Genomic DNA, 19,568 nt, shown 5'->3' with positions numbered 1-19,568 from the left:
CCCTCATTTTTTTTTTATGCAAACACGTTGTTAAATAATGTAGTTGAATAGATTCAATATATATATATATGTGTGTGTGTTATTAAACCACATAGTTTTATATTGCATTGAAAACTACCTCTATTAAAACACATATATATATATATATATATAGTGCTGTTCCAATCCGGAATCCCAGATTGGAACAATGTCCGGGAGAGAGGCTGGTGGCCTTTGGATTCAAATCCAAAGGCCACCTGTGGCTGCACATGGTGGAGCCCACCATGTGCAGCCAAACCAAAACAATTAATAGAGTGCTGTTCCAATCAAGGACTCCCGGATTGGAACAGCCTCCTATATATATATATATATATGTATGTATGTATGTATGTATGTATGTATGTATGTATATGTGTGTGTGTATAAAATACTAATTTTATACCGCCTTTCGCAAGGAGTGCACAGGGTTATACCCATGCTCCTTGTACACCTTGTTGCTGATTTCATTAGTGATATCGTTAAGAGCCTTGAAACATATCTTCATGTACTCTGGCAATTGATCAATGTCCCCAAGATCCCATCTATAATAAAAATAAGGGAAGGAATTCGAGAATAAATAAGAGGTATCATATTAGCCATATAACAAGTAAATCATTTATTTTAAGAACTATCATGGAAGTTATATTAAATCCGAATACATGTGTCATACATGCATTATCTAGTTGTATTACCTCTAATGTATTATAAAATGAATTTCTTCAATAGAAGAGATACAAAAAAAAAAAAAAAACAAAAGATAAAAAAATTCATTAATAATATTATCATTAATTTTTTGGTTACTAATTAATTCCGACCTTTTTAGTACAGGGCACACATTAAAATTTAAGAAGATATATCGTACCTATTAATGGCTTCTGTGAAAAGGGTGAGGGCATCGAGTGCTCCACAAACATCAAAAATGTCGTCAATAATGTAGACGAAGGAGATGGGTTTTGTGAGCTCTATCCTTTGCCACGACAAGTTTGGATCCGTGAAACATGCCATTGACCACACATACCATTTAACTGGTTGCTCTCTTGCAAATTCCAACTTCTTAGCCAAACCGAGCTCTCTCCACCAACTAACATATTTTAAACATGTTACCATATGACAATATAAGGCTAAATGCCCTTTACTAGCTTCCTTATTGCTTTGTTTAATAATCCATTACATCCCTATAGTTTATAAAATATCCCATTGCATCAATGTCTCTCAATTTTTATACAATTTGACGGCTTATCCTTTATTGGATAATTGAAATGAATTTAAAAAAAAAGTTGTGATTTGAATAATAGTGAGAGATAATTAATTTTTGCTTTTATTATCAATCATTCCCAGATAAATAATTCACAAATGATTTATGTTATTCATTTGTATTATTCAGATTTATCTGATATAAAACTATCAAATTGAGCAAAAAATATGAGAATCAAGAGCGTGTCTTGGATTCAAACTATAAGGCTGTTTGAGCATTATTCACTCCAAATTATATTAGTTTTAAACCAAAATTAGCTGACCTGGATATTTGCACAATTTCCTTTTGGTGTAAGGATTGGACCAATTTGAAATCCATATTCGCTAGTTCTTGCAAATCCAGTATCCAAATATATTCACTGCCTTGAAAATTGCCATGGAAAAAGTTTTTGGCCGGGGACAAGCTTTTGCGATAGGGATGCAGCAACAGATGCTCAACTACTCCCGCTAGATCATAATTAGCAAGATGTGTCGCACTAAAGTGTCCAGCTTCATCAAGCCCATCTTCTCCTCCAATACTTAGCTGTGAGGCCTCGTATAAGCTCATCAATCCATTGATGTCTTCACTTATATTCTGTTTAAACTCCCCTTCTTTGTTTCTGAACCTGTTAAAAACATCTGTTTGACCCCAATTTTAAAGTCAATTAAGTTCAATTTGATCGATTAGAGTACTCATATGACAAAGAGTTGGCAGAAAATTAAATGCACACACATATACACAGACCTGCAGACACATAGTAACCTTGTTGTCTCAACAGTCGAAAGCGAAGGGCAACCTCTTGAAGGTCATTATAGCGATCACCATCAGTGAAAAATATGCTATACTGCCTTCGTAGAATTAGTTCAATCTCATCTTGAAAATAGTAATCAATCCCTAGGCGTTGAACGACATCAATCATGGCCAATCCTTCAAAAGAATCGTCATCTCCTAGTTTGATAAGTATGTGCTTGATTACCTCCAGTTTTTTCGCATGCTTAATGTGAATGTCGTCCTACATAAGATAAGAGACAGAGCATTAAACACTTTCCCATAAGGTGCCTGACAATTATGAAATAAGAAACAAGAAATATTATTAAACCACATAGTTTAATAGCTTTCCCGAACTTTAATAAAGTTCAAAATCTTAAATCAGATCAGCAATATATACGTTTATATATGTGGCTCACATTAAAGTTACTGGAGTGTTCACTGGGATAAGTGAAACGTTTCAACCGGGCAGAAACACCTATGTTATCATTAATGTTGCCCTTTTTATTATTAGGCAGCAAAGAATTAATGTTATTGAGGTTTCGGTTGCCAACTTTTGATATGTGTTTTGGAATAACTTGAATGTGGGATGAATCAGACGAAATATCTTTGGAAGAGAAAGCCATGGAAAGTGTGTATTCGTGGAAATAGCTAATCTTGACAGAAAAGAGAGAATTGGTTCTAATAAGTCGAGAATATGAAGAATAAGTGAAGCGATCTTTGGAAGAGAAAGCCATGGAAAACATGTACTTATGGAAATAGCTAATCTTGACAGAGAAGAAAGAATTGGTTCTAATAGCTCGGGAATATGAAGAATAAATGAAGCAATTATAGAACACATTTCCCGTCGGAGTAGAATGGATTTATCCACGTGCTTTTCTTAGGAAGCGAAAAGGCCACGTGGGTACGCCTTAGTTAGGATAAATGCTCGCTTTAAGTCTTCATTTTGACTCTGTTTAATTTTTATATTTAAAAAAAAAACCTCAAAACACCCTTATATTTAACTATATTATGTTCTTACTTTTATTTTTCTTTACTTTTACAATAATACCCTTGCAATAATATTCTTTACATTAATTTATTTATTTATAAGAATTTAATTAGCACATTAACCGATAAATATTAGTATGAAAGAACTAATATTTTTTAAACCCTTGCTAATAATTTGTTTATAAATAAATTAATAGCAGCTAACTTAAGCATGTCTAGTTTGCTTGGGATAATTTTTACTAGTAGTTATTTTATAAAAAATTAATTTACCAAATTAATCTAAAAGTAAAATAATAACGTAAAAATTTGTGGAAAATTTTATGTTATTTTTAATGCTAATTTGGTAAATTAACATCTTTTTTTTTTAAATTAATTTCCTCAAGAAGGCAAGAATATTGTTGTAAGGGTATTGTTACAAAAGGAAAGAAAAAACAAGGGTAGAAGTGTAACATATTTAACTATGAGGGTATATTGAAATTTTTTCTTTTTAAATATAAGAATAAAAATGACACTTAACTCAAAATATAAGAACTAAACAAGTATTTACCCCTCAATTATAAGACAAATTAAATATAATAATTATGTCAAAAGCAGCCAGCCATCTAGATGGTTTGAAGCAGCCATCTAGATGGTCAGCAACAAGTTGTTCAAAGAAGAAGAAGAAAAATTTGGCAGCAGCAAATTTGGAATGAAGAAAATGGAAAAAGAAGAAATTTGAAGAAGAAAATGGGGAGCACGATTTTGACAAGAAAAAGAATAATTATTATTTTAATAGCCAATTTTGGCTATAAAATGAGAGAGCTCCCATTTTCGATTTGTGCATTCAATTCCATCGAGAGAGAAGTATTGCTTTCTTGAGTGTTGAGAGTTTTAAGAGTTTAATAAACTCTTGAGTGTCTAGTGAGTTAGAGAGTTTGGGTGTATTGGGGTTTTGGAAAGTGAGCTAAAATACTACAATACTTGTAACTCCTTTTCACTAGTAAATTATTTCCTTCTGTCTTCGCCCGTGGATGTAGGCTAAAAGCCGAACCACGTAATTTCTAGTGTCCTCTATTGTGCTTGTTCTTTATTTTTCTTCCAATTTTACTTTAGCTGCGTGTCTGCTTCACCGACCAATTTCCTAACAGTGGTATCAGAGCTATTGGTTGTATTTTTGGAGTCGGGAACTGTTCACGTAAGGGGTACTATTCACGTATACGGCACTGTACACGTATACGACACTATTCACGTATACAATACTGTTCACATATACGGTTTTGTTTACGTATACGGTACTATTCACGTATACGGTACTATTCACGTATACGATACTATTCACGTGAAACGGTGGAAGCAATCCAAGAATTTTGCGGTGCAAAGCAGGGAATAGTGGTGTGAGTAAAGCAACTGTGTGGTTTTGTACATGTCTAGGAAAGTTCTGTCACAAAGGCGATAAGAGCTTAAGGAGTCTGGGTTTTAAGTGGGACCATTGTGACCCCTCCAGTCTTTCCTGGGAACTTTCCTGGTGTGCATTCTCACACATACTCACAACTATTCAAGGTGGTACACTAGCTTGTGTACAGTATTTATCAATAAAATGGCAGCAAAGTATGAAATTGAGAAATTTAACGGAAATAATTTTTCGTTGTGGAAAATGAAGATGAAAGCTGTATTGAGGAAAAATAATTGCTTGGCAGCAATTGGAGAAAGGCCCATGGAGATAACTGATGACAAGTGGAACGAGGTAGACGGCAATGCCATTTCTGATCTACACTTGGCACTTGCGGATGGAGTATTATCCAGTGTGGCAGAGAAAAATACGGCGAAGGAAATATGGGATACTCTCACAAAATTGTACGAGGCCAAGTCACTACACAACAAAATCTTCTTGAAGAGAAAACTCTATACTCTTCGAATGGCAGAATCTACAATGGTGACCGACCACATCAACACCTTGAAGACTCTATTTTCACAACTCACAACGTTGGGTCATAATATAGAGGAAAATGAACGTGCAGAGCTTCTACTTCAAAGTCTACCAGATTCGTATGATCAACTCATCATCAACCTGACGAACAACAATCCAGTGGAGGGTCTAGTTTTCGACGATGTTGCAGCCTCCGTATTAAATGAGGAGAGCAGGCAAAAAAACAAGGAAAACAGACAAGCAAGTTCGCAGCAAGCGGAGGCGCTATCGGTGACGAGAGGAAGATCAACAGAACGTGGCCCCAGTGGGAGTCAAAATCATGGTAGATCAAAATCCAGAAGTAAGAAGAATGTTAAATGCTACAACTGTGGCAAGAAAGGGTACGTCAAAAAGGAGTGTTGGAGTAACCAGAAGAAAAGAGAGGGCAAAGAACCTGAGTCATCAAATGCTCAGGGGTGTGTAGCAAGTACCTCGGATGATGGTGAAATTCTCTACAGTGAGGCAACAACTGTTTCAGAAGGCAGAAAACGACTTTCTGATGTCTGGCTTATAGACTCGGGAGCTACCTGGCACATGACCTCTAGGAGAGAATGGTTCCACACATATGAACCTATCTCAGGAGGATCTGTATATATGGGTAACGATCATGCCTTGGAGATCGCTGGTATTGGTACTATCAAAATAAAAATGTTTGACGGTACAATTCGCACAATTGGAGAGGTAAGACATGTCAATGGCCTGAAAAAAAATCTATTGTCTTTGGGACAAATGGATAGTCATGGGTACAAAACTCATGTGGAGAATGGAATAATGAAGATCGTTAAATGCGCGCTTGTATTGATGAAGGCAGAAAAGATTGGTGCTAATTTATTCATGCTTAAAGGAGAAACACTACAGGAGGCTGATGCGTGTGTCGCGTCAAATGGAGAAGAATCAACGATGATGTGGCATCTCAAACTCGGCCACATGTCAGAACAAGGCTTGAAGATTCTCTCTGAGCGAAAATTGCTTCCGGGGCTCAAATCGGTAAGTTTACCATTTTGCGAGCATTGTGTTATAAGTAAGCAGCATAGATTAAAATTCAGTAGATCTATTGCTAGAAGTAAATGCATTCTAGACTTGATTCATTCTGATGTTTGGGAATCACCGGATATATCCATGGGAGGTGCAAAGTACATGGTGACTTTCATTGATGATTATTCCAGAAGATGTTGGGTGTATCCAATTAAGAAAAAGTCAGATGTATTTCCTGTGTTTAAAGAATACAAAACGCGGGTGGAACTTGAATCTGGTAAAAAGATCAAGTGCTTGAGGACAGATAATGGTGGAGAATATACAGACGGCGAGTTTCTTACTTTCTGTAAGCAAGAAGGTATTCAGAGACAGTTCACGGTGGCATACACTCCTCAACAAAATGGAGTGGCAGAACGGATGAACAGAACTCTTACAGAAAGAATAAGAGCTATGTTGAGGACTGCTGGTCTACCCAATTCATTCTGGGCAGAAGCAGCCAAAACTGCCTGTTATATAGTAAATCGGTCGCCATCTACAGCTATTGGGTTGAAGACGGCGATGGAGATGTGGACTGGAAAGCCAGCTGATTATTCCTACCTACATGCATTTGGATGTCCTGTGTACGTGATGTACAATGCCCAAGAAAGAACAAAGCTGGATGCAAAATCTAGAAGATGTATCTTCTTGGGTTATGCTGATGGAGTAAAGGGGTATCGTTTGTGGGACCCCACTGCCCACAAGATCGTCATTAGCAGAGATGTTATTTTTGTAGAAGATCAACTGCAAAGAAAAGATGAAGATAATGGCACTGTAAAAGAAAAGTCAGAGACTGTGCCGGTATATGTCGAAAATAATCCAGAAGATTCAGATTCTTCTGAAGCAGCATCAGAGCACGAGGAACAAGAACCAGTTGAGTCCGAGGCTCCAGAAGTTCGTCGGTCAACTCGTGAGAGACGACCGCCAACGTGGCACTCGGAGTATGTCACAGAGATCAACGTTGCATACTGTCTTCTAACAGAGGATGGAGAGCCTTCAACTTTCCATGAAGCTTTAAACAGCTCAGATGTTGCTTTGTGGATGACAGCAATGCAGGAAGAAATTGAAGCTCTACACAAGAACAAGACATGGGAACTTGTACCACTACCACGTGGAAGAAAAGCCATTGGAAACAAATGGGTCTACAAGATCAAATGTGATGGCAATGACCAAGTGGAGCGGTATCGTGCGAGACTGGTAGTGAAAGGATATGCTCAGAAAGAAGGTATTGACTTCAACGAGATATTTTCTCCGGTGGTTCGACTCACAACAGTCAGAATAGTCTTGGCAATGTGTGCTACATTTGACCTACATCTAGAGCAGTTAGATGTTAAAACTGCATTTCTTCATGGAGAACTTGAAGAAGAAATTTATATGCTCCAACCAGAAGGTTTTGCAGAAAAAGGAAAGGAGAACTTGGTTTGCAGGTTGAACAAATCTCTATACGGTCTCAAACAGGCGCCGAGGTGTTGGTATAAGAGATTTGATTCCTTCATCATGAGCCTTGGATACAACAGACTCAGTTCAGATCATTGTACATATTACAAGAGATTTGAAGATAATGATTTCATCATTTTACTGTTGTATGTGGATGACATGTTGGTAGCAGGTCCCAACAAAGATCGAATCCAAGAATTGAAGGCACAGTTGGCTAGGGAGTTTGAAATGAAGGACTTGGGACTAGCAAACAAGATTCTAGGGATGCAAATTCACCGAGACAGAAATAACAGGAAGATTTGGCTCTCACAGAAGAATTATTTGAAGAAAATCTTGCGGCGCTTCAACATGCAAGATTGTAAGTCAATTTCTACCCCACTTCCTGTTAATTTCAAATTATCCTCAAGTATGTGTCCTAGCAATGAAGCAGAGAGGAAGGAGATGTCTCGAGTACCGTATGCATCAGCAGTGGGAAGTTTAATGTTCGCTATGATATGTACAAGACCGGACATTGCACAAGCAGTGGGAGCAGTCAGTCGATACATGGCGAATCCTGGCGGAGAGCATTGGATAACTGTGAAGAGGATTATGAGATACATCAGAGGAACCTCAGATGTTGCATTATGTTATGGAGGGTCAGAGTTTACTGTCAGGGGCTATGTGGATTCAGATTTTGCAGGAGACCTTGATAAAAGGAAATCCACTACTGGTTATGTGTTTACACTTACGGGAGCAGCTGTAAGCTGGGTTTCGAAACTGCAAACCATTGTGGCTTTATCTACAACAGAAGCAGAATACATGGCAGCTACACAAGCTTGCAAGGAAGCTATCTGGATACAAAGATTATTGGAGGAGCTCGGGCACAAACAACAGAAAATTCCTGTGTTTTGTGACAGTCAGAGTGCCTTGCACATTGCAAGGAATCCAGCTTTTCATTCCAGGACAAAGCACATAGGAGTTCAGTATCACTTCGTTCGAGAAGTAGTGGAAGATGGAAGTGTGGATTTACAGAAAATCCATACGAAGGAGAACCTAGCAGATGTTTTGACCAAGCCGATAAATACTGATAAGTTTGTCTGGAGTAGATCCTCCTGTGGCCTAGCAACAACGTAGGCAACATGACTATGGCGAAGCAGAAGGATGGTGTGGAGATTGATTGGTCCTCAATCAAATCTCCAAGTGGGAGAAATGTCAAAAGCAGCCAGCCATCTAGATGGTTTGAAGCAGCCATCTAGATGGTCAGCAACAAGTTGTTCAAAGAAGAAGAAGAAGAATTTGGCAACAGCAAATTTGGAATGAAGAAAATGGAAAAAGAAGAAATTTGAAGAAGAAAATGGGGAGCACGATTTTGACAAGAAAAAGAATAATTATTATTTTAATAGCCAATTTTGGCTATAAAATGAGAGAGCTCCCATTTTCGATTTGTGCATTCAATTCCATCGAAAGAGAAGTATTGCTTTCTTGAGTGTTGAGAGTTTTAAGAGTTTAATAAACTCTTGAGTGTCTAGTGAGTTAGAGAGTTTGGGTGTATTGGGGTTTTGGAAAGTGAGCTAAAATACTACAATACTTGTAACTCCTTTTCACTAGTAAATTATTTCCTTCTGTCTTCGCCCGTGGATGTAGGCTAAAAGCCAAACCACGTAATTTCTAGTGTCCTCTATTGTGCTTGTTCTTTATTTTTCTTCCAATTTTACTTTAGCTGCGTGTCTGCTTCACCGACCAATTTCCTAACAAATTAGACACCATCAATTAATCAAAAACTCTAGCCGCCACCGCCAGTTCCCTTTATGCCACCATCTTCTTATTTACTTTCTATAGAACAATTAAAAACACTTTTTACATTCTTCATATACACTATCTTCTCTTCTACATTTTGTAGGTGCTACATATTCTAAATATTTTCTTAATAAAATTTCATCTCAAATGATGTAATATTCATTCACTAATTGACAAAATTATGTAACTAATTCACACATAATTTATAAAAAATCATCAACCACTTTATGAATAAAATCACATTATTTGCAATGAAATGTGAGATCAAATTTTTCTCTTTACTACTTTCGAACTTATTTTAATTTTTTTTTACCAAGTAAATGATATATACTTATAAATTCATATCAGGCGAGTAATGGGTCCAAGGGCTTTGGCAAGTGTGGGTTTTGCCATTTTATATGTTTATGATCACTTTTATCTACTGGACGATAATGTATCAGTCTATAAGAGGAGTACTTGATTGATATCAATTTATTTTAATATAAAATATTAAATATTAAAAGCGTTTTCATTTTTTTTTCAGAAGCTGTGGCACATGCTGGTCCCTTAAAAGATCCGCTACTAGGAAGGAGTTTTGGTGCCTATTATTGAATATATGGATGCATGGTCATTTTGTCAAACTATGGAAATGTATCTTTTTTTTTTTTTTTTTCATTTTAGGAATGCAAAACAATCAGAACACATTTATTTTTTAGTCTTGATTGCTCATGGCACAAGCACGATACTATCGTGATGTGGAGGCTGCCGCATGTCTTATAATCTAAGTGCTCATTTGCTATGATTTATTTGCCAGTCGAGAATATCTCTTTGAATTTAAAATTTTCTTTTCCTCTTATGTCGTTTGATTGTAATTGGAAACTTAAAAAAAAAAAGTTAGATGCTTTCTTATAAGAAAAATGATAAACTTACAAGCTTCGTGTTTATATAGGGAAAGCAGACCGAGTATCTGCGTGTTTTTTATTTTTCTTATTCATATCTTTTAAGCTGAGGTTTATTGTGTTTAAAACTATTATCGTGTAATCGACTTTTTTTTTTTTAACGTTGGAGTATTTTTAACGTTAGAGTATTTTTATTTTTAAATGCTTTTAGTAAGTCTTAGTGGTACAAAAATACTATATTCATAAAAAAAGGTGTACACCTTGCTTGCGAGAGGAAGTTCTAGTCAGCAAAAATACTACTATTGACAATGACATGGATATGGATGTGATTGTTTATTAGTGATTATAAAAATTAAAGTAATAAAAAAAAATAAAGATCTTCTACATATTTGAGTTTACAAAGATTTCGCGTTTGTATGTAAATATACATAACTAATGATGTACACATTTTTTTCAGGAAAAAAAAAATAATGTTATGTGCATGTGGCTTTTAAAATATTTAAAAACTAAGCAACACTAACACAAGTGAAGGGGGCTTTTCTTATTATAATATGTTGTGTAATAAAATTGATTTATTTTTAATTATACAGCTCTGTAAATGTTTACAGAATCCATACTTTAGAAAACATCCCAAGTCCTCCGAAATAATGAGCAACCAGCCATATGTATAGTACAATTTCATATAACGTCAACAGAAGTGTAAGAATGAGAAAATGAAATAATGATCCTGAACAGAAAAGCGAAAAGAAGTCGTAAAATTTCTGGAATCAACTTTCGGTGTGTAGTGTGTACTCAAAAGTCATTATTTTTAAAATTGCGGATGTTCGAGATAAATTGAAATGGGCACCATAGGTAGGAACTTATCCTAACCCAAGTTAAACTAAAATTATCTTTCAATAAACGTTTACCTGTTTACCATGAAGCGCGGACGTCTGCAAATGACATTCATTTAATAAATTAGAAAATAGAACCACGCTTCACGCAATTTTAAAAAAAAAATTTAGTATTATTCTTTTTTTTTATTTTGCATTTGATGAAACTGATAAAAAATATGAATTGATTTTTTTAAGATTAGGCAACCTTATAAAACTACCGTTATTTATGAAAGTTAATTATTTTTTTGTTAACTTTAAAAAAATATATATTAATGTGTATATTGTAAGTGTACAAACCTTATACATTTTGTAGTTGTTGATAAGTTCGAAATTATATTCAACTTATTAATCTATTAGAACTTTTATATCTATTTTTTTTTCCAACTAGCTCCAACGATCTCAATATCACCAACACCACATAAACTTTCGAAAACATCTATAATATTATGGAAAAAAAACATAAACATATTAAAACATAAGGATCAATAATTTCTAATATACACCTAAAGATTAACAAACATTAATAATTAAAAAAATAGTTGAGAGGATTGTTTTATTATTCACACATATATCAATCAAATTTAGAGATATGAATTGGAATCTATTAATCGGAATCTTAACAGTTCCTTCTTCTAACCTCTTACTGATGATTTGGGGAAAGAAAAGGTAAAGAATTATGTTGTTCAGAATTTATATCAACTATGTCAGAAACAGTATTGACTCTATTCTATGATTTGCATGTATCACTTCAGATATGGCTTTTCATTTTGCAATGGAAAATTTTCTTGACCGTAACATTTTTTTTCTTAAATAACTAATATCCAATTTTATTGATCAGAGTATTATATCCCGCTATTTGCTTGTGTCCTTCCAGTGGTACAAAACTAGTAAAAGTGTGCCTGTTTGATGTTCACCCTTATTTTTGCAATGTGTTGAATTTGCATGTCTGCTACACACGGACATCCTTTATTACAGCCAATTATCTCATTAATCACTTAGGTTCGGTCTTCTATAACAGGTTTATCCGTATACCTTGTCTTATTTGGTATATGTGATAAATAGGAAGAAATTGTAGTCATATTTGGTCATTTCCGTTTTAGTACCATAGTTATTTGTCCTGCAAAAGTATATAAAGTTGTGAGAGCATGATGCGACTGATTATGTCCGAACTATTGATATTCGACCATCCAATAGTTACTGCAGTATGCTAAATAGTGTTGTCATTTCTCTTATCTACTCTGCAAGCAGTTTTCTTTTCTTTAGGTTGAATATGGTATCTTATCTTTGTTGCTTCTCCTAGTGCAGCGCATACCGAGCATTGTACATATTAAACTGGATTTATCGCTATTTCACTGAGGATCACTACATCCATTGGATAAGTATGATTCTCTCCCATTCTCCCTTACTCCTTTTTTCTTTGTTTGTGAGCTTTTGCAACCGTATACACACTTGCTATTTTGATGTTATCTTATTGTCACACTTTTTCAAAAGTCTTTCTCTCTTTCCTTTCTTTTTATTTATTTATTTATTTTAATTTCTCGCTTCATTGGGTTTGGAAGAGGTATTGATTTCAGACAATAAGTTGGTTATACTCATGTAAGCACCTTATTTACGTGATTGTTCTCTTGCAGCTTGGATAGCAGGGCTTGTTCAGACATTGCTCTACGCAGATTTCTTTTACTATTACTTTCAAAGGTAAGTGAGTTGTTCTTTTCAAATTGTATTAAAACATATATGATGTTTACATTGATATTGATCTTTTCCTTATTTTTTGCAGCTGGAAGAACAATGCAAAGCTTGAATTACCAGCTTGAGGCATTATTAAACCAAGGTTGCGAGCAGCACACATGGATATGTTGTTGTGAGGTTATAGGTGCTTGACATTTTCTGCTTTTCTTATCCCCCTTTTTGGGTGCTCAGTGCTCAGGTGAACATGGTAAATGTTGGTTCTTATTTACTTTCATCATGTCAAACTCAAATGGGTTTTAAACTCCAAATACCATACTTGTTATGTTGTGGATTCATCATGCAAATTGTTCAACTACAATGTAGCTATCCGTTACTCGCTAGTCTTTTTATGTGGTTTAGAGCCAGCATTTCAAACATACATGTTATATTGTGGATTCTTTCAGTCCATGCCAAAGTTTTGGAATTGATTATTTGTTCATACTTTTGGTGCATGAACCAGGACAATGCTCGAATCTTTTTCTTCTTACTTTTCATTTTATGTCATTATATGCAAGGATTTTAGATGTTAAGGCCAAAATATGGTAACCAGTAAAGATAAAAACAAACATCAAACAATAATCCACAGTAGTGTTATTTGAGTAAATAATTGCATTTTTATCTTCAAACTTCTATCTAGTTGATACAGCAGGAGTCACAAAAGAGGACGGCATGATAAATTAGCAAGGGAGGGAAAACAGAGTGATTATGCTCAGCACAAATATACAAATAGACTTTGAATTATATATTCTTCTTTAAATTTGGACAAAGGAAATAGCATAAAATTACACTTAGCATTGTTGATTGATGCGAAGCTATCTGTAAACTTATTGAACTTTTGGGTAGCATATAATAGAAATCAAACGTGCAATGGTTGTTAATAAACACAGTTTCAATATGCCGCTGGAGACCTTTACAGAAGAATGATCTTTTAGCTGATGACTTTCATTCTGCAACATGAATCCTTCGTGGAGGATTCTGACGTGCAATGAGAACCCCCCGTTGATGCTTCGTCACAGATGAACAATCTTTGGCTAATGACGCCGGTGTCCAACACGAATCCTTTGCCGGGATTCTGATATTCGATGAGAACCCTCCTCAGATGCTTCGTTCTGAGTCCGGAATCTGAAGATGCCTTCATTCCAGGTTCAGAATCCTTTGCAAACGTCTTCCATATGCGGCCACGACCTATCCGATGACAATGACCTACAGAGGCCACAGGCCATGGTACTTGACCATAATTATGATAATACACGCATAGGTTAGCAAGATCTTTAAAATTTTATTTGTAAAAACTGAACATAACCCAAATATTTTTCGAAAACATTTCGTCAGTCTTCGTACGTTTTGGGTAACAGAGAGTTGAGTTTCTGAGTTGAGAACAATTTATTGTTTATTTCCACCGACATCCAACTTCATCTCTTCCTCTTTCTGCAATTTCTCTTCATTAGCCACTAAATCTTCTCTTTTCGAGCTCTTTAACTCACGTTGCATCTCCTGTAACTTGTCATGATTTTTAGCACAAACATGTGCCCAAATCTTATTACAATCCGATCGGCGCTCCACCAACTCTTCTACCTTCTGCTTGAGGCTTTTCAATATAACAGGCAATGCTGTTTCTGGATTTTTATGCAAATTGTCTATCACATCAAGGCCATGCTCTGCGTACAAGCGCTCAATGCACCTCAAATAACTAATTCCCAAATGCCCTTCAATTTCGATCTTAGAACTCTTCTCATTGTCTTGATTCTGATCATCAATCTTGATCATCAGCTTCTCTACATTCTCAGCAGCTGAATGCATCCACCCCAACAACAGGTCAAGCTCAAATCTATCATCTTCGCATTTAAACAACACCTCCTCTTGCTTTGTTCTTCGTCTTTGTTTGAAAGAACTCCTCTCAGTTCCTGTACTCGCACACACTAAATTATCATTCAAAACTTGGTCACCGATCTCTGAGCTATTGCTAGCCATCGGCATCCAATAGTACTCTGGCAAACGCCAATAGCTAGGAGAAACTTGTTTGCATTTAGAGAGATCAAGATCTTGAATTGATTTTATAACATGCTTCTGCTCTCCACACTGTGCTACATATCTCTCAAACTCCTCATACAAATCGCCATGCTCATCCCCAAAAAGCTTAGCAACCTCCATTTTCAGTTCCTGCAACAAGAACCGCTCTCCTCGAATTCCCGCCAACAGTTCCCAGAACTTTTTATAGACTTGTTCTTCGTTTTGAAAACGTGCCTTCACCTTTTTCACTAAATCAATCGCGGGTACAAGTGTATTTACTGGTTCGTGATTGTCGTCGTCATCATGATCACTACCACCACCAGCACCATCTTCCTCATCATCTGCTTCATTGCGCACAAACACATTATACTTGTGAATCAAGTCATCGTGCCCTTTAAACAACTCTTTTACTTCCAGTCCAAGACTATCACGGTCGATTTTGCTTTTGGTGAAATCACTCAAGAGCTGACAAAATCTGACAAAAATACCATCATGTTGCTTTCGAAATCTCTTCCTCATTTCCTTGAGAAAAGCCACAGCGGCACCTCTTAAATCAGCTAGAGCGAAAGCTCGAAACTGTGAGTAAACACCATTAAGATCATCATCATCATCGCGATGATCATCTCTGCTTGTGCTGCTGATCATCTTATTGCCTCTGCAAATTTGTGTACATTGCATGGTGAAAAAACTGAACATGTTAGAAGTTTAAAGTTTTGAAGTAAAGGATATTGCTTATTAACATTAACAATGGATTGCTCCATCAAGTTTTCTTGCTTCTAGTAGGACAATGCATGTTAAAAAGTAAAAGAATTAATTAAATTAAGAAGGTACCTTAGTAGTTAATAGAGAAGCTTAACGAATCCTTTTAGTGGAAGGAATTAGGGTTTGTGAAAAAGTTTCTACTTATATACATAGCTGATTAATGCTTGTTACATTAATTTGTTAATGGGTTAATTAAGAAGTTAAGTCGGAGTGAAATATTTAAATAATGTTCCCCATTAAACTCTTCCCTTCTGATAAATCACTTACTGATTTTTCAATATTTTTATTTCTTTAAAATAGAACTTTATTATTGATTGGGATTTGAGATGCAATAACTAGAGGGAATTGCAGCATATATGCCACCAAAATACCATAAATGTGCCTCAGACTTTTAGGCTCTCTAATTTTACAAACATATACCCAAAAATATTGAGAAAATATTATCATCTCCATTCTGAAACATCTGCATATATAATTACATTTCTTAAATAAAAATCATCATATACAACAACACAATATTGGCGGTTTAATTTAATCAAGTATGGGGAAACCTTTGATCTTAAAGTACCTAGGCAAATTATAAGCTGCTTTCTAAAGACTAACCCCGGGCTTATAAAGTACTAATAAATAATGCATGCAGAATTACAAAACATTGATTGGACAATAACCCTACACACTAATTCAGATTTGAATTCAGCAATAACTAATGCCTACATAAATTGAACATGTGGACACATTTGGAAAAGCAATTATCTTCATATCCTCTGTTGCCACATACACGTAAACAACTTACAATTAACAAATAGGAAATACCCAAAAGCCTGATTCTTCTTTTGTTGTTGCTTTTTTTTTTTTTTCTGTTTAACAATTTTCTTATACTTTCCCGGAAGCCAAACAGTACACCAATCCTTTGAAACAAAAATAAAGATAGAAAGAACTACAAATTTTCGAGAATCTTTCGAATTCACAATATACAAATAGGTACATCAATTGAACATGTGACCACATTTTTAAAAACAATTATTCATCACGTTTCTTAACACACACGTTAACAACTAACAAATTAGGAAAATACCCATATGCTCTGATGTTTCTTTTGTTGTTTTTCACTTCCTTTAACTTTCACAGAAGCCAAACAGTGGCCCAATCCACGAATCAAAAATAAAGATTGAAAAAAGAAACCTAAAGCTTACCAGATCTTAATTTCCTGAATCTTTTTCTTTTTCTTGAGTTGTCTAGCGATTGGAACAGAGTAATGTGCTTTGATTGTGAACGTTAGAAAAGCCCTAACAGTGAGCATAAACCGCAAACCAAAAGAACATTAAATGGGTAATTGGGTATGATCATTGTCAAGCAACAATTAAAAAGGAAAAAGAAAAAAAGAAAGAAACGAAGAAATTTTTGTGACTTTTTCTTAGTCCTTACTTAGTCTTTAAAAGCAGAGCAGAATAAGAGCACTAGCTCTCTCTTCCTATATCTCTTTTCAAGAAACACTCTTCCTGTTGTGTGAGTCTGGGCAATGCGTTGCCTCGCTTCAGTAGAGAATTAGTACAACTTGCATGAGAAATTACATGCTGAAAAATTAAAATAAAATGAAAATGAAAATGAACTGGGTGTTATAAAATGAAAAGGAACTGGGTGTTTACGAAGAAAGATAATAGTCAATACTTTTATTTTTAAGTGGCCAATTAAAGTGATATTTAATTTGAGATTGATTTATCGGTGACTTTTAGGTTTTTTCACTTACGAATCATTTTAGTTGGATTGGCGGATCATGCTGGTGTTCTACCATCTTCATATTATGTCAAATTAATTCAATTCATTTATTAATTGTGTGAAGAATCTCAAGTCTTAATTCGAAATTTTTATTATTATATCTCCTTTTAACAAAATCTAATACCAATTTAGTAATACATTAGCTTTTAAAACAATTGTTGCTCATAGTGCTGTGAAAATAATCAGCTGTAAATAAAATCAGTTAGATATTTGGTAAAATTTATTTCAAAAGAAAAGTAAAAGTTCTAAAAAGAGTTGTATGTATTTAATAAATCTTATTGTTATATTACTGTAATAATGATTGTTCATAAAAATATATATAGAATATTATTTATTGTGTATATATAATAATATTGATCTATTTAAATTTCTTGATTTTATTTCCTGATTGAATAAGGATAATTTTAAATTTTTATAATATATGTGAGAATATATATGGGCTTGTAATAAGTGTAAAATTAATTTTTAAAATCAGATTTTGAAAAGCTACTATTTTTTTGTTTTTTAGAATTTGCTATGAGATAGAGTGATCTTGACAAAAGTAATTTTTCAAAAACTTTGCCAAACACTAAAATTTACTTCAACTTTCTAAAATCACTTTTAAATCTCTAAAAAACAATATACCAGCTCTTGATTTTTTTTAATTAAAAAAGCACTTTTAACCTTTTTTTTTATACATTTTCTAAAATATTATAGTATTATTATATACCAATTTAAAGTCTTAAACAGTTAAACTCTAAGAAATTTTAAGGCCTTAAAGTCTGAAATTGGTATATAATATTATTACAATATTTTAGAAAGATCACCAAAAACCACACCAGAATTGCAGCCCATTGACCAGCTGGCCATGGCCAAACCGACCACAGGTGGTGCTACCAGCCACCGCTGGATCCCCTTCCCAACGGCGGTCTCCATCCCACCGATCGGCAGACCTCCCAACTACCGCAAAACCTACGACAATATTACCAAACCGGCAGCCTACTCCAACTTTCGCAAATACTATCGCCGCCACCTGATCGGCTGCTGGTGGTGGTGCACTTTTGCTGACAGAGCCTCCATTGAACCCCAAGCTTTACCAACAGCGCCTATATACCTTCCAGCGACAATAAATCTCTCAAAACCAGCAACCTAGCTTACAAAACCGTAGATCGCATGCATGCCCCCCAACCCGAGCAACCACCCTTTGTCCGGCGCCATTGGGTTCCTCAAAATTGCCGGACATCCCTTCCTTTACCCCTTTGCTGTCGCTAAGTGAACACTCCGATTTGATGGGAGCTGACGCACGTCCCATGCAAAACCCTAGCTTACAACAACTTCCCTTACGTCCCGTGCAAGCTACTACTGATTATAGACATCATGCTTCCTTAGACACCTCAAATGTGGCCATTCCAGCTTCTTCTCGTCCTCCTTTAAACCAATCTACAGCTAGATACCCTCAAAACCGATCCACAGCTGCATCCAATTCTCAAAATCGACCCACCCTAAACCTTCATATGGCTCTTTGGATAATGCTGCATCCATTCTTTCTTAACCCCAATGCTACATCTAGGTCTGAGTAATCCTTTGCTGACGTTGTTGCTAGTCGCACTGGGCGTCCGATAACGGTTAAGCCGGTTTTTCTTCCCAGAGAGGAGCCCGCAGTTCACTTTTCTACTGTTGAAGTCCGGACTATGGCTAGTCCCTTCAATTTGTGTCTTATGGATGTTATTCGGCTAAAGTTCTCTATTTGCCGGTCATCTACGGTTGTTATTCAGAAATTTTTTGTCACTATGGGGTTGAAGGGGAATTCTCGAGTATGTTTATTACATTTACAATAAAATTGATTAAAGACTTTAAATTGTTATATAATAATACTACAATATTTAAGAAAATGTTAAAAAAAGGTTAGAAAGTGATTCTTTTATAAAAAATATTAAATTTTGTTAAATGGAAGACACGATAATAAAAGGGTCGGATCAGAATTTGAGATTATTCACATAATTAAAAAATATGATAAATATATCCATTTTTTTTCTTGAATATTACATAAACTAAAATGCGTGTATGAAGCTTATGGACTGCTAAGAACCGTTGGATTATCAGACTATTGAGCAGAGAAGACCAAATTACGGTGCAGTCAAATGCAGCTAAGTAAACAGTCAGTTACTTTTCATTTCATTTTGTTTTTATTTTTCAGCATGCCATTTCTCGTGAAAGTTGTACTATCTATCTACTGAGGCGATCAGGCGAAGCAACACATTACCTAGACTCACATAACAGAAAGAGAGTGTACTATCTATCTACTGAGGCGATCAGGCGAAGCAACACATTACCTAGACTCACATAACAGAAAGAGAGTGTTTATTTTTATTGTTTTCAAG

At 35.3% G+C, this 19,568-nt stretch overlaps 2 protein-coding genes across 9 annotated transcripts in view; both read right to left on the bottom strand.

Moving 5' to 3' along the window:
* The window catches only part of LOC112496168 (paired amphipathic helix protein Sin3-like 3), a 75,207-nt gene extending 58,315 nt beyond the window's left edge, over nt 1-16,892 (bottom strand). The window contains exons 1-2 of one of the 3 annotated variants that reach the window (XM_025093356.2): nt 16,858-16,892; nt 16,626-16,718 (exon numbers count right to left, since the gene is read on the bottom strand). The gene's annotated coding sequence lies outside the window, so the exon portion shown is untranslated. Of the gene's footprint in view, nt 1-16,625; nt 16,765-16,857 lie in introns of those variants that run through there. The other 2 variants (XM_052433293.1, XM_025093355.2) reach the window with 2 other exon arrangements.
* LOC102617651 ((3S,6E)-nerolidol synthase 1-like) overlaps nt 1-19,568 on the bottom strand; it is a 34,756-nt gene that overhangs the window by 968 nt on the left and 14,220 nt on the right. For 2 of the 6 annotated variants that reach the window (XM_052433281.1, XM_052433284.1), the window contains 3 exons: nt 1,536-1,890; nt 881-1,099; nt 422-560 (listed from right to left, as the gene is read on the bottom strand). In XM_052433281.1, the coding sequence (XP_052289241.1) occupies nt 422-560; nt 881-1,099; nt 1,536-1,890 (713 nt within the window). Of the gene's footprint in view, nt 1-421; nt 561-880; nt 1,100-1,535; nt 1,891-1,996; nt 2,265-2,439; nt 2,825-19,568 lie in introns of those variants that run through there. The other 4 variants (XM_052433280.1, XM_052433283.1, XM_052433279.1 and 1 more) reach the window with 4 other exon arrangements.

The sequence above is a fragment of the Citrus sinensis genome, chromosome 9, assembly GCF_022201045.2.
Source record: "Citrus sinensis cultivar Valencia sweet orange chromosome 9, DVS_A1.0, whole genome shotgun sequence".
Lineage (NCBI taxonomy): Eukaryota > Viridiplantae > Streptophyta > Magnoliopsida > Sapindales > Rutaceae > Citrus > Citrus sinensis.
This window is presented reverse-complemented; position numbering and strand designations above follow the sequence as displayed.